The sequence below is a fragment of the Euprymna scolopes genome, chromosome 4 (assembly GCF_053919585.1).
Source record: "Euprymna scolopes isolate OS-2025 chromosome 4, ASM5391958v1, whole genome shotgun sequence".
Lineage (NCBI taxonomy): Eukaryota > Metazoa > Mollusca > Cephalopoda > Sepiida > Sepiolidae > Euprymna > Euprymna scolopes.
In genome coordinates, this window is record NC_136485.1 from 55759615 (window position 1) to 55773972 (window position 14358).

The window sequence follows — 14358 nt, forward strand, 5'->3', positions numbered from 1 at the left end:
GAGTGGCCTCCGGGCCTTGGTAAGTGGTAATTCCTGTGTAAAACAAAAGCAAAAGCACAGTCGCCTATCCGTCTGAGTTCGGTCTTTTATTCCTCTCAAATCTCGGGAATTCTCGCGGTTAATCCCGGAACCAACCACGCCTACCGCTTCTTCTTCTTCTTCTTCTTCTTCTTCTTCTTCTTCTTTTTCTTCCTCTCCCAGCCCCTGTGTATTGATAGCAAACAAAACAGACTTTCTGTCTTTTGGAGGTGAGTGCATTAGAAAAATTACTACAACAGTAACCTTCGGCCTTTTTTTATGTGTATTTTATCGAACTCGGGAATCTTTCTGTCGAACTAGGAATCTGCATGGATCTTCAAACGGAACCTTTTATTTAGTTCACGGGGGTAGCATGTTCTCATTTCACCAGCAATGATCGGGTAAAAGTCTTATGCACCTTATGACTGAATTTTGAGTATCTCCCCCACCGATAAATTACTTGGTAAAAGCTAATTCGTAATTAAATTTTGAAATTAGAGCGTTCTATCTCCAGTGCGAGCGATGCTCTAAAAACAGTTGCGAATTACTAAAAACTTCTATCCGGTCATGATTGACGGAACGAGAACATGATACCTCCGTGGATAAAATAAAGCGTTCCGTTCGAAATTTCGTTAGCTTTCCGAGATCGAAAGAAAGATTCCAGAGTTCGTCAAGATAAACCTGAAGAAGGTCGGAGATTATATCAACCGAAACGTTGTGAAAATAACACTCGAAATGAGAACAGTGATCCGAAGAATCCGAATAATACAAACTTGAATCTATTTATAAATGTCCGTCAAGTTTCAATTAAAAAAAAAAACTCAACGGTTCTGCTTTATTTCCGTTCAATATTATGTGGGCATATTTTTAGATTGTTACATGAATAGAAGTTATGATTTTGAACGAAATTTACACTTACCGGATCTCACCCCCGCACGTTTTATAAACCACGGTGCATAAAGTTTTTGCCAATTTTAAATTTCGTCTTGAAAATTAAAAGTTGTGTGGTTTTCAAATTTTTTGTTCATAACAATAATGACTTTTGTTCTCTATAACTTGATTCCATCTGTCATAGATGTTATAAATGCTACGTAATGCTATGTAAAATTCTTAAGGTTTTGTTGTAAAATACGTATTTAATTTCATGTTAAATCTCATCTTGTCATGTTATCCAAAGCCAATTTAAATCGTTTTATAATCTTCTAAATAAGTGATAATCTGAAGCAGCTAGGACAGGAGAATAGGCCGCTGGGGAGTTCCATCAATGATTGCCTTAACCTTTTCGATGAACTCTTTGGTCAGGGTTTTCCTGGCGGTTTCATCGACCTTGGGCTTTCAGCCTCAGCCCCCCCTCCTAAGTGTCGTCTAATGCGTTGAGCTTATAAACGTCGGGATGTGCATTTTGATGGCGCTGGCAATAATCATGTTTCATAACCTGGATCGCAAGAAAGCATGAGTTGTACAGTGGCGCATCTCCGATCTCGCTCGTTGAACATTGTGTCACTTTTAGACATGATAAAATATTTTATCGCTTTTGGGATTTATACAGAATTAGCCAAGTAATAGATGGTCTGCAACAATAAAGACAACCGGTTTTTATCATACGGAAATGGAATCATGTTGTCTTTTCTATGAGGTTATGCTGTCTTTTTAGGGCAAATGTATGTCAATCAGACATTAAGAAAAGTCTATAATTTATGTGTTGATCAAAATAGTAAATGGAGGGAAAGCTTCCAAAGTAAATCATCCAGGGACAACTGGATCCGACGGCTCAGGGAATCGAGTTTAAATTCCCGGGGTCCTACGCTCTTCAATTGCCTACCACGTAACATCAGAGAGATCACGAACTGCAAAACAGAATCGTTCAAGTCGGCGCTGGATAACTGGCTGAAGTCTGTACCAGACGAACCTCAGATCCCCGGTTATACCGCTATGAGAGGCAGTGAATCCAATAGCTTACGCCACATGCTTGTCTGTGTAAAGAGGTACAGCGAAACGGTGCAGCGGTCTATTGATTCGACGCCGCGTATACCGTCCCAACTGGAGGCCGCTTGCCGCAGTGACCTGGGAGGGCTCTGACCGCCGAAAGACAACACACAAAAAATCCCAGATCTTTGATCACCAGTGCTGTGTGAGAAAAAGTATTATCATGATGGAAGATTACTCCTTTTCTGTTGATTAAATCTCATTTTTCAGGCCAAAATTAGTGCGAATATTGCAGAAAAATATTAATGATCTAAAACAGTGTTTTTTAACCTTTTTGTTCGAGCGGAATCGTATAGAAACATTCCACTGGCTCATGGAACCCCTATGCAATAATTTAGTTGCAATATGCCAAAACAAAAAAAGGATTGAAAAAAAAATGAAAAGAAAATACTCTTGTGACTGTATATTAAGAATATATAAACGCAAAACTAATAATGGCAAGACAAATTCATTTTGTCAAAGTTTAATTGTGTAAAATTTTAGTATATTTAAACAATATTTTTTTAAATATTCATCTATTACTAAAATAGATGCTCAAAATTGGACTTAACATTCTGTTTATTTGTTCTTTGTTCGATTTGAGAAATTGCGGAACTCCTGGACTGTACAGGCGGCACTCCAAGGTTCCGCGGAACCCTGGTTGGAAAGCACTGATCTAAAAGAAAAAACGTGGTGGTGAATCTGAATGATAACTACCTGCATGAAATAAATTGAAATTGTTTAAAATGTTCCTTCTACAAAGGGGCAAACACTTTTGAACCGACCTAATACATAGTTTATATTTATTTTCGAACAAATTGAACAACACGCATATAAGTAATGATGTCTGTACACTCGCGATTGAAATAACAATCGTAATGTTTACAATAAGACGTTTGCCAGATAATGAGAATTTAAACCTCATCTCCACATTGTGGAGACAACGAGGCAATACTTTGTGATATCATCAAACTCTACTTGTTCGACAATAAGAAAATTACATCGCGACGAACACAAGTACTTCATAATTCTAAACGGGAGACAATCAAGACGACACGAGAAAAGGATAATGATGAGAGTTGGGAAAAGAATGCTACAATGCACAGCTGTCAAAACACCCGTCAATTGATATAACAATATAACAATATAACATCATGTGTGCAAATAAAACAAAGCTTTCTTAATGACAAGCAGTGGGAGGCGCCAAGCCTTGCTAGTCGTAAAATACGCTTAAATATATTTTAATTCGTGCAGGTTTCGTATTTATTATTACAAAGCTAATTCCCTATTGAGTAGTATATTGCACCTAATATATAGTACTGATTTCAAAAGTTTTTTTGGTCCCCCCGACAAAAAGAGGGTGAACCTGTTAATTCACCCCTATCCGTTTATCCGTTCGTCTGTCCGCACTTTTCTCAATAACTACGCCTTGGAATTTTGCACAAACATTGAAGAGGATAGGAGTAAAAAAAGTAACAGAACTGATTTTCGAGGAAAAGTCCGGTTGTCTAGGGCCTATTCTTCTGTCAGCTAGGGTTACCTAGGGGGTGCCTTTTTCGGGTTAAAATAGTTCAAATTTACACTTTTGTGCTTATTAAAAAAAATTGATGCCTTGGATTTTTATAAAACCTTCTGAAAAGTTGTAGCTAACTTATTTCTATATAATTTTGTTTGTCTATACTTCCCGATAACTCTTGGGTGTGTCCCAGGGGCTCTTTTAGGGCTAATAAAAACACTCCATCTTGGGGGATTATTTTACCATATTTGTCCAAATTTTTCTGTGTATGTCTGTTTAGCAGGTTTGCATAGTTCTGAACTTAAATTTAAATATGTTAAGGTCTTGGGGAATTTTGTGGCTACATTGGAGGGGGGTTAAATGATGGATTTAGTCAATTCTTTTTTTACATGGTGCAGAACTCAAATTTACATATGTTAAAGTCTAAAACTGCACCGTTTATTACTTTTCACCAGGATTTGAGCTAACCCAACAGATAGATAGATAGATAGATAGATAGATAGATAGATAGATAGATAGATAAAGTTTTCAAATTAAATCACCTTTATCTATGGTTTATTTTTACACATGCACAAATGAATACAAATGTGTCCGCAAGTTGAAATAAATATTTTGCATTGCAACTTGCCGACTTCTGGAGCGTTATTCCTTCATCCAAACATTTTACTCCTTACAAATTATTCTTCGAGTATGTTTATTATTTCCTGTTTATGCATGGTTATGTGATCAATAGTTTACGAGGTTATCGATTATATATTTACACACATAAAGACACAATCATACATCTACTGTTTTATTCATATAGATACAAACGGGACCTGTGAAAATTCCACAGGGGACTCATTCATATGTAATATATTGATGTTGGCATTCTGGAGATGTTCAGCATAAATGGAGACGCTCTGATATTATTGTAGTTTTTTTTTATTGTTACAACTGCAAAAGTATTTATTTAAGCTAGCACGAATACCCGGCAAAGCCCGGTCAAAAAGTACGCTTAACCATATTTTAATTCTCGCAGATTTCGTATATATTATTACAGACTTAATGTTCTATCGATTTTTATAAATTATAAAGTTGCGATTTCAAAAATAAAAAAAAATATCTATATGACTTGGGTGCATTAGCTTGAATCGAAACCGAAATAAAAACTTATGAAAAAAATATATGTATATATATATATAACTTGAGTTCTTTCAGCTGTAATCGAAACCGAAACCAAAACTTATGAAGAATTCTTGATAAAATGATTTATGACAAGAAATGGAAGTACGTGAGAATTAAACGACCCGGGCGTAAGCATGGCACAGAAAATAACACACGCGCTATAGTATTAATATATAGATTATAGAATGTGTGTTATGCAGACGGAATATGCTCATTACCATTTCTACTGATCTTATTATCTTTCTAGAGACAATTGATAATCTCTTAATAGGATGCTTTTGGAATAACGAATCAAAGAGTTGGCAATCGGTTAGCATTACTGAACCAAGTCACTTAGAAATCACAAAGGACTGTAATCAATTCTTAAATAAACTGGAAAAGGAAGGTGATAGAAAACTACTTACATCTGCCAATATCCGGTATCTCCACAGAGTCATCATTTGGTCAGGCATGAACTATTGTTGCCACATTTTTTTTATTGTTACACTCTCTGAGCGTTTTGAGGGAGTTAAAATATAAAATATTCAAATGTTTAATAATAAAAAAAAATATTAACAAAAAATACGCCCTTAATAGGTGAGACTTGGATGTAAACGAAGGGCAGGTAACTCCCTTAAAATGCTTAGAGAGTGTAAGAATAAAAATACTACAGAATCGCTAATGAAAAATAAACAATAGACATTTACATTCACATTTAAAAGCGATAAAAATCGTGCAAAAACAAAAGTTGACGAGGTACCGTGGTCTGGTGGTAGGGTATCAGGTTACCTATCGCGCTGAGACGAGTTCGAACCCTGTTAAAAGTCTGAGCATGCTGGGCGCACCTGTCCATGGATAACCGTTATGCACTTAAAATTATCATTAGATATTTTATTAAAACATTCAAATGCTAAATAAATTAATAATAAAAACTACGACCCAAATAGGGTGACTTGAATATAAACAAAGGGCAGGTAACTCGCTCAGGAGCGTAACAATTAAAATATCACAGAATCGCTAAAAATTACATTTACACTAGATCTTATATATACTATTTTAATTAATTTTAAGTAAACAAAATTACGTTGGTTACAAAAACAAAACTACTGTTTCGATAAAAGTACAATCACATACAATAAATAATATTACTTATTAAACCAGTAATAAGATTTTAAAATGCTTAGCGTTATAATTTTTTTTTGATTCAGCCATCGCAGAATTTAAATTGTTTATATATTTTCTTTACATTTATTTTTCTATTACAGGATTAAAATTTCTCCCGGTGTCTTACTAAATCAAAGCGTCTATTTCGTAGCGATCTTTTAATTTTATTTATTTTCTCCAACTTATATATTCATTTACCTTTATCCCTACTGATGATTCAACGCAAAATCGAAAACGTTCGTGAAACATATTGCGTATATATAAATTTTTGCATTCTACCACAAAACACAAACATTAATCAGCAGGGTATCGTGTCAGTCGCGCAAAATGAATTAATGAAATATTACCTGCATTTGAAGCATGGCACATTAATTGAAAATAATAATTAGGGATATAAATGAATACATTTGGAAGGCTGAAAAACAACGTATATCTCCTTTTATTTTGTATATAAACAAATTTATATATATATATATATATATATATATATATATATATATATATATATATATATAAGTTTAATGGCGTAATGTAAGAAAACTATAAGGTATTTGCAGCTTCTTTTCCTATTTTTGGATTTTTTAATCATGTCCTAACGCATTTTATTATGTTTTGGTGGATTGATTGTTGCTATTTGGGGGGGGGGGTTTAGGGCAAAATAGATTCACTGATTGATATAATAATTAAGTGAATCATTCTGTACTACGAAACAGACACTGTCAAAGAATTATGAATGTCAAGTGAAGTAAAGGAATAAATTATAAGATGGTCAATATCATGAAATTTGAAATATAGACTTTTGTCATTCACTCATTATTTATTTATATATATATGTTTTTTTTTTCTTTTTCAGGTGGTGTGGCGCAAGGCGTCAGATCCCAATCCGATTACAGTATCGGATGAAGTATTTGTTGATGATAATAACTATCGGGTACATCGTGTACCTGATGCACACGAATGGAATCTCCAAATCATGAATGTCCAGTGCAAACACAACGGCGTGTATGAATGTCAGGTTAGCTCCAGAGAAACTATTATCAAATATGTCTACCTTTTGGTTATTGGTAAGTTATTTTTTTTTTTACTTCTATTTTCAACTCTGGTGCAAACTAAGATTCCATTGTGTGTGGGGGGGTACAGCACAATCACGTCGACAGACCAGTTCTCGCCAGATCACCGAATTTAAACAACGTTGAGCTTGGCCAGTACCAGATGGGTGACCGTTGGGAACGGTAGGCGCTATATGTACCTTCTGGGAAGGTTGGGCTTGGGGCCAGCACCCTCACCCCGCAAAAAAGAACTCCTCGCTACAAAAGCATCTACAAAGTTATGGATGGCCTATGCCCCTGAAGGGCTCAAAACTATGGATGAATATATATATATATATATATATATATATACATATATATATTCATATATATATATATATATGTATATATATATATATATATATATATATATATATATATATATATATATATATATATATGAATATTTGTAGAGTGTGATGCAAAATTCAATTAGCATGAAGTTTAAATCTCATACTTTGTATAAAACGCCATTCCGTTGTTGGAAAATATTATGAAATGCTTATCAGATATATGATGAGTTTTACATATAAACTTTACATTTTTTTATGATGAGTTTTACATATGAAGCTGAATAGGGACGTTTACAATGAAGTGGAATTTAGAGATAAGGACTATTATAATGTAATTGTGCAATACTCTGCAATCCCATTCTAGCAAAAACAAAAATACCCAACCACGTTCAGAAGGCGAATCTGTAATCACATTCTAGAAAAATATTTTCAATCATATTCTCGATGAAGTTTTCTTATCACATTTTATAAAGGAAACCCGATCACTTTCGAAATAAGAATAATAAATATTCAATCACAATCTCACAAAATCTAGAATCGATTTTACAAAATTTTCCAATCAAGCTCTACAAAAACCATGTTCAATCACATCCACAAAGATATCTAACCACATTTTACATAAAATCACATACTATCCCACTAGAAATATTTCATCGCATTTTACATAAAATTACATATATCACAGTTTACATACCCTCCCACAAGCAATATCTAATCATAATAAAATACCAATAAAATAATGTAATAAAATTACATATCATTCTACAAAAAATATCTAATTACAATCTACATAAAATTACATATTATCCCACAAGAAATATCTAATCACGGTATACATTTGATTAAATATTTTTTGCAATACTTGACCGGTGATGTTTAAGTAGAATATGATTAATGATATTCGTAATTAGCGATGAGTATCATTAATCATTAATCTACTTAAACCTCCCCGATCAAGTATTGCAAAAAATACGTAATCAAATTAAGTTAATCAAGAAGTTTTATTCTACAAACTATTAGTCACATTCCACAATAAATCTTCTAATTAAATTCTACAATATTCTCTAACCACTTTCCAGAGTGAAAATCTCCAATCGCATTTAACAATGAACCTCTAATCATATTTTAAATAAAGATCTCCAATCATCGTCGGAGATTGCATCGAAATTATAAGGAACGTGTTCTATTGGAAAAATTCCCGAGTTCAGTTGTAAAAGTAACACTTAAGATTAGAATAGATCTTCAAAGAATCCAAATAAGACGAATTTGCAATTATATTCTACAAAAAATCTTCAATCTCATTCTACACAAAATTTTGTATCACATTTTACAAAAATCTTTAAACTCAATACAATATATCCAAAAACTATCGGTCCTAGATATGACCTATAACTATATCCGACGGTGAGGCCCCATGCAATCAAAAATAATTAATAAAGTACACTCATTAACAACAACAAAAAAAACAGTTTATTTTAAAATGGTAAAGTGATTTATGCGACACCCTCTACAAACCATCCGCTATACTTATGACATTATTATTACGTTCTTTCTTTTTTTATTACCACCTCCTTACGTGGTTCTAGATATGACCTTAAACTATATCCGATAGTGAGGCCCCCAGCTTGCGAGCTTTGGCGAGTGTGGAGCCACCCTTTAATTGCCATTGCTCACAGGTCCACTATGACTCGGAGTGGTAGTAGCTGTTAGGGTTCCAACTATGGGTTAAATAGAAGCCGACTTGAAAAAAAACAAATATATTCTATTAAAAAATGTTCTTCAAAATCACTGGATTCGGTATTAAATAACATGAAAAGGGTTGATATACCGTAAAAAAAACAACCAACCAAAAATTATCTAATCACCTTCTACATAAAATCACTTAATATTACATACTACAGTGCCGTTTTCTGGCTTTCCTTAATTATTATGTATCATCATCGCCTCTGTTCACTTTCGAAAGACGATAGATTAAGAGTAAGGATAGCTGCACATGTAAATGTAAGGGTTGTGCTATCACCAACCTCACCTCTCCATTGCTTGAATCCAGGACGAGTGGAAATGTGTCAAGATAAATGGAAAGCATGTACAGGACCTGGAATTCCCAAACAAATCACCCATTGTAGTACTGATCATGCTCACTGTTGCTTAACTTCAGTTGTGTTGATGTGATTATGCCGTATCACGTGTGCTCACGAGTTAAATACTATGAAACTGTATTAATTGAACAAAATAAAATCGGTTATGTAATGCATAGTCCTTATTACTAAACCAACCATTTCTTCTCCAAATAATTTTTACTTTTATTTTCTTCCTTGCAGATAAGCCGCCAAGTCAACCAGGTAAGAATTACTTATTTTTTTCTTTTTATAAATATACACAGACAAGATTCCAATAAGACTTCTGTCTTAGTTTGCTAAAAATTATATCGAATAACTATTTTATTTCTTTTTCACCACAAATTATTCATAAATATCAATAATTCTTTTGTGTCTTGGAAATCATTTCAAAAACTTGCTGACAAGAAGTTGTCTGACCTGGAAGAAGAGAAATGAATCCACGAAGAAAAAAAAAATTCTTTTCATTTGAAATTGTAATTTTTCTAAGCCAAAGTATTGATCTGAACGATCTGTAACTTTTTTTTTAATTTCCAATGATTACAGACCTTTTAAAACATCACAGAGGTTTGATCAGCACAATTCATGCAATTTGCAATTCATCAGCTGGGTGACTGTCATTTTTCATAAATAACTATACTAATAAGCTTGTACATTAATTCAGATTTACAGTAAACAGTGTTTCGTTTTGTAATATTAGTTATTGATAATAATGCTTATACTCATGTATATATGCATGCGTGATGCATATATTAAAGCATAAACACATACACTAACTGTCCAGAAAAGGCCGTAAATGAACAAGATCTCTTTGATTCTCTTCCCTCTGATCTTGAGCACGTGGTGCAATGGGGGAAAAAGTGGTTGGTTAATATTTTATGCATCAAAAACCAAACTTTTATCTTTCCATCATCAACGCGTTGCCCCCGTCCTCCATACATTGAAATGAATGGCTCTCGTCTTGGGGAAGGTTCATGTCTTGACAAACTTCTGGTTCTGAACTTCAATCCTAATCTGAAATGGAAGACATGTATTAAATCCGTTGCCAAGGTTGGTAGAAAAATTATTAGATCAGTCTACCGCTCCAGTAGATATCTCACTGCCGATGCAACTCTCTACCTGTATAAAAGGCAAGTACATAATAGAATAAAGTATTGTTGCCATATCTAAACAGGGGCTGATCTGAGCACCCTATCTTACCTTGATAGTGTTTAAAAGCGAATTCGTAGCTTAGTAGGTGATGATTTTTCTCTTCTCTGCAACCTCATTCCTACCGAAAAAAAACGTTGCTAGCCTATTTTAGATCTATCGTTATTTTCATGAGAAGTGCTTGTCTGAACTTCAATCTATAATCCTCTTCTTGACAAACTTTCACAAGAAAACACTCATCTAGCTGAAACCACTATCAATAATTTTCCCCACCCTTTATCTGTGCCTAAAACTACACGTAGACCCCATGAACAAAGCGTTTTACTAAGAACTGCGCGCCTGTGGAAATCTGGACCGTTCGCCTGCTTTCTAGTCATCTTCAAATCCAACGTAAACAAGTTCTTGATGAGCCGTTCCCCTTAAGTAATCTAATTTACTAAATTTCGACTACTAAGGTAAAATACTATTGTCCCAATGACTAACGTTCCTCTCATTAACCCTTATTCACGAATAGCATGTAAGTCATATTAAAAAGTGAGCCTTTGTGAAAACATTATATTTGCATATTCGTTTAGCAATAAAATAAATAGTAAACAGGGTATAATGAATTCAAATCTATGTAGATACTGAATTTTCATTACAGAAAATAACTACTATTATTATTATATTTTTGTATATATATATATATATGTATATATGTATGTATATATATACATATATACATATATATATACATATATATATACATATATATACCTATATATATATATATATATATACTTCATTTACCCACATAAAATTAATATACGAAAGTATACATTTGTGCGTAAACTTTAAGTGTTTACTTCAAAAGTGCTCAATAGGTAGGTAGAGCTAGTTAGTAAGTTATAAAATATATATGGCGATTAAGCTATACTGAATATTTCGCGTTTCATCCACTCTAGGACTCTTCAGGCTTACAGATATGTATATATATATATATATATATATATATATATATATATATATATATATGTATATATATATGTATATATATATATATATATATATATTACCCCAAATTACAGATTTTATTGCACTTTTTACAACTTTTAGTTTTGGTCTATTGCAACGGCCATGCAACAGTTGAACATAACGTTATACATATGTATATTGTGTATATATATATATACATATATATGCATATATATATATGCATTTATATACACATACGTACACACACACACACACACACACACATATATATATATATATATATATATATATATATATATATATATATATATATATATTAAAAATCTCTCCCTAATGTGTAAGTAAAAACACAAAAGAAATACAATTAGATTTTAAAAACAATTGCAAAACACGGAACTGGTGGCTTCTACTGCTGGAATCTTGACATTAGTTCATTTTTAATAAACCAGTTGTTAAACATCACACACAGCAGTAATAATTTATTTTATCGCTCTTTTTATTTATATATTACAAATTTTTAAATTGCTTTAGTTTGGTTTGAGTTTTAACCTTGACTGTTTTATTCAGTAAATCAAGAATAAAATGTTCATTTATCAGATTTGCATTAATTTACGCTTATTTAAGCAGGAAAGAAAAACGTAAACAAAGAAAAGAAACATGAGTATCGATTTGCTTAAGATTGGTTATATTAAACACATGGAACTGGCTGACATGATATCTCATGGGTAATATGTCTTAGAGAGGCTTAGTTAGCCAGTCATAGGTCAAAGTGCCAGGGAAAGAAAGTGGCATGGAACAGTGATGAGCGAATCCAGAGATATAACTGATAACAGCAGACAGTAGGCCATAAATGGCGCAGTGCCATCAAAGAGCTGCAAGGCAGACTGGTAGGTAAATGATATCTGAAGATTGAACTGCATGTACACACTATGTTGTCGAAGAAGGCAAGAAACGGAACGATATATACAGAAACTATATTATTGAATAGGACAGTGTCTTTAGAAATTGCCAACTTTCTAATCAAACTTTTGATAAGACACTGCTGCTCCACTTTTTGTTTACTAAAGCAAGCAGTGAGGTAAATGTATCAGGAATGGGGTAGTATCCCTTTGGGTGTGCAAACAAATTCGTGGTATGAAATAACGGTAAAATTTACACCCCTTTCTGTTGTAGTATTTTGGAATAATGGTATCATTACAAAGATTTGGGCGATTATATTTACATCCAAGGCGGATAAGAAAAAACAAACCAAGTACCAGAATCGATGTATGAAATATATTGAATCTTTGTGAATTCGGTAGTCATTAGAGCTAGGACTACAGCATATTTTTTCATTGTTTTGACTCTCGAGTGTGTATCCGATGATATCTTATGTGCTTTTATATAGAGTGATGTGGTTCTCGGTTGATTAACTGTGTCTAACTGTGTTGGATATACACTCGAGAGTAAAGATAATGAAAAGAATATGCTGTTATCATAGCCCTAGAAGTCATAGCTTTTCGTCTTAACTTGCCACTCCTGGTCCTAAATGAATTAATATTACGGTTTTGATCCCCCAACAAAGGGAGGTAGACCTGTAAATTCACCCTTGTCTGTTCGTCCATTAGTCTGTCCACACTTTTCTCAATAACTATGCCTTGGAATGTTTTGAAATTTGACACAAACATTAAACATGATATGAGTAAAAGTAACTGAACGGATTTTTCGGGAAAACTCAGCCCCCATGGGGATGCTTTTTATATTGAAATTGCTAAAATTGACAAAATCGAAATCGACGGAAGAATCTATCATATATATATATATATATATATATATATATATATATATATATATATATATATATATAGCTTAGTGTAAAAGGAAAGGAGAAAGATCAATTCCACAAAAGGAGACTTATCCGGATAATGCCAAGCTCAACAATAATTATTGGAGCTTATACAATAGGACAACAAGAGTATGAAATGGAAACACAAAACTATATATAGGTAGATATGGAATGGATCATTTATTGAATAATGGAATACAGGCAAATTTGGGGGGATGGGGAAGATGCAGCGTTTAGCATAAGGTTCATTAGGGATAGTCATTGCCACCCTAATCTCCGACCGCCCCCTTATGATCATACTCCCTATATCATAACAGTAGAAACTTATAAATATATTACCGCATATTACCTTTCAGTTTTAAAACCTTGCATACCCCCCCCCCCCAAAAAAAAAAATCATAAGCGATTTTGTAGCCACCATTTGCCGTTTAGGGGGCACTAATCAAAATTAATCAAAATTACCCACTCTAAAGAAAATAGACACCCCACAAACCGTTAAAATAAATTACCACGCAACAACAATACACCCCCTATTTAACCATAATACATATACCCCTTAATCTCAATACTATGTGAAAGACCATATATATTCTTGTATATCATACTATATATAACAAGCTTCTCCTTATTTATTTAGAATTCAATGAAGCTTCCCTCAACATTCTATAATTCCTCTTAATCTTTTTTATCCCTAATGAACCTTACGCTAGACGCCACATCTTCCCCATGCTACCTAGCACCTCCTCTACTCTTCTGATGAAGAGCATTAGGCTTCGAAATGCCCTGGCATAAAGAGTCCCTTCTATCCCCCAAATTTTGCCTGTATTCCATTATTCAATAAATTATCTATTCTATATCTACCAATATATAGTTTTGTGTCTTCATTTCATACTCTTGTTGTCCTATTATATATATATATATATATATATATATATATATATATATATATATATATATATATATATATCGGCAGCATTCACCCTAGGCGAGTTAAACTGATTGCCTCTAAAAGAATTTTCACGGGAATATTGAGTTCATAAGCAGTCCCCGGTCACATGAATATTCCAGTTAGAGGAAATGTCGACATTAGGTTTTTGCAGTT

At 33.2% G+C, this 14358-nt stretch overlaps 1 protein-coding gene across 1 annotated transcript in view; it reads left to right on the top strand.

The window, feature by feature from the left end:
* Nucleotides 1-14358, top strand: part of LOC145267281 (zwei Ig domain protein zig-8-like) — a 750978-nt gene that overhangs the window by 268621 nt on the left and 467999 nt on the right. The window contains exons 3-4 of the mRNA XM_080123290.1: nt 6663-6873; nt 9512-9532. Of these exons, the coding sequence (XP_079979416.1) occupies nt 6663-6873; nt 9512-9532 (232 nt within the window). The remainder of the gene's footprint in view (nt 1-6662; nt 6874-9511; nt 9533-14358) is intronic.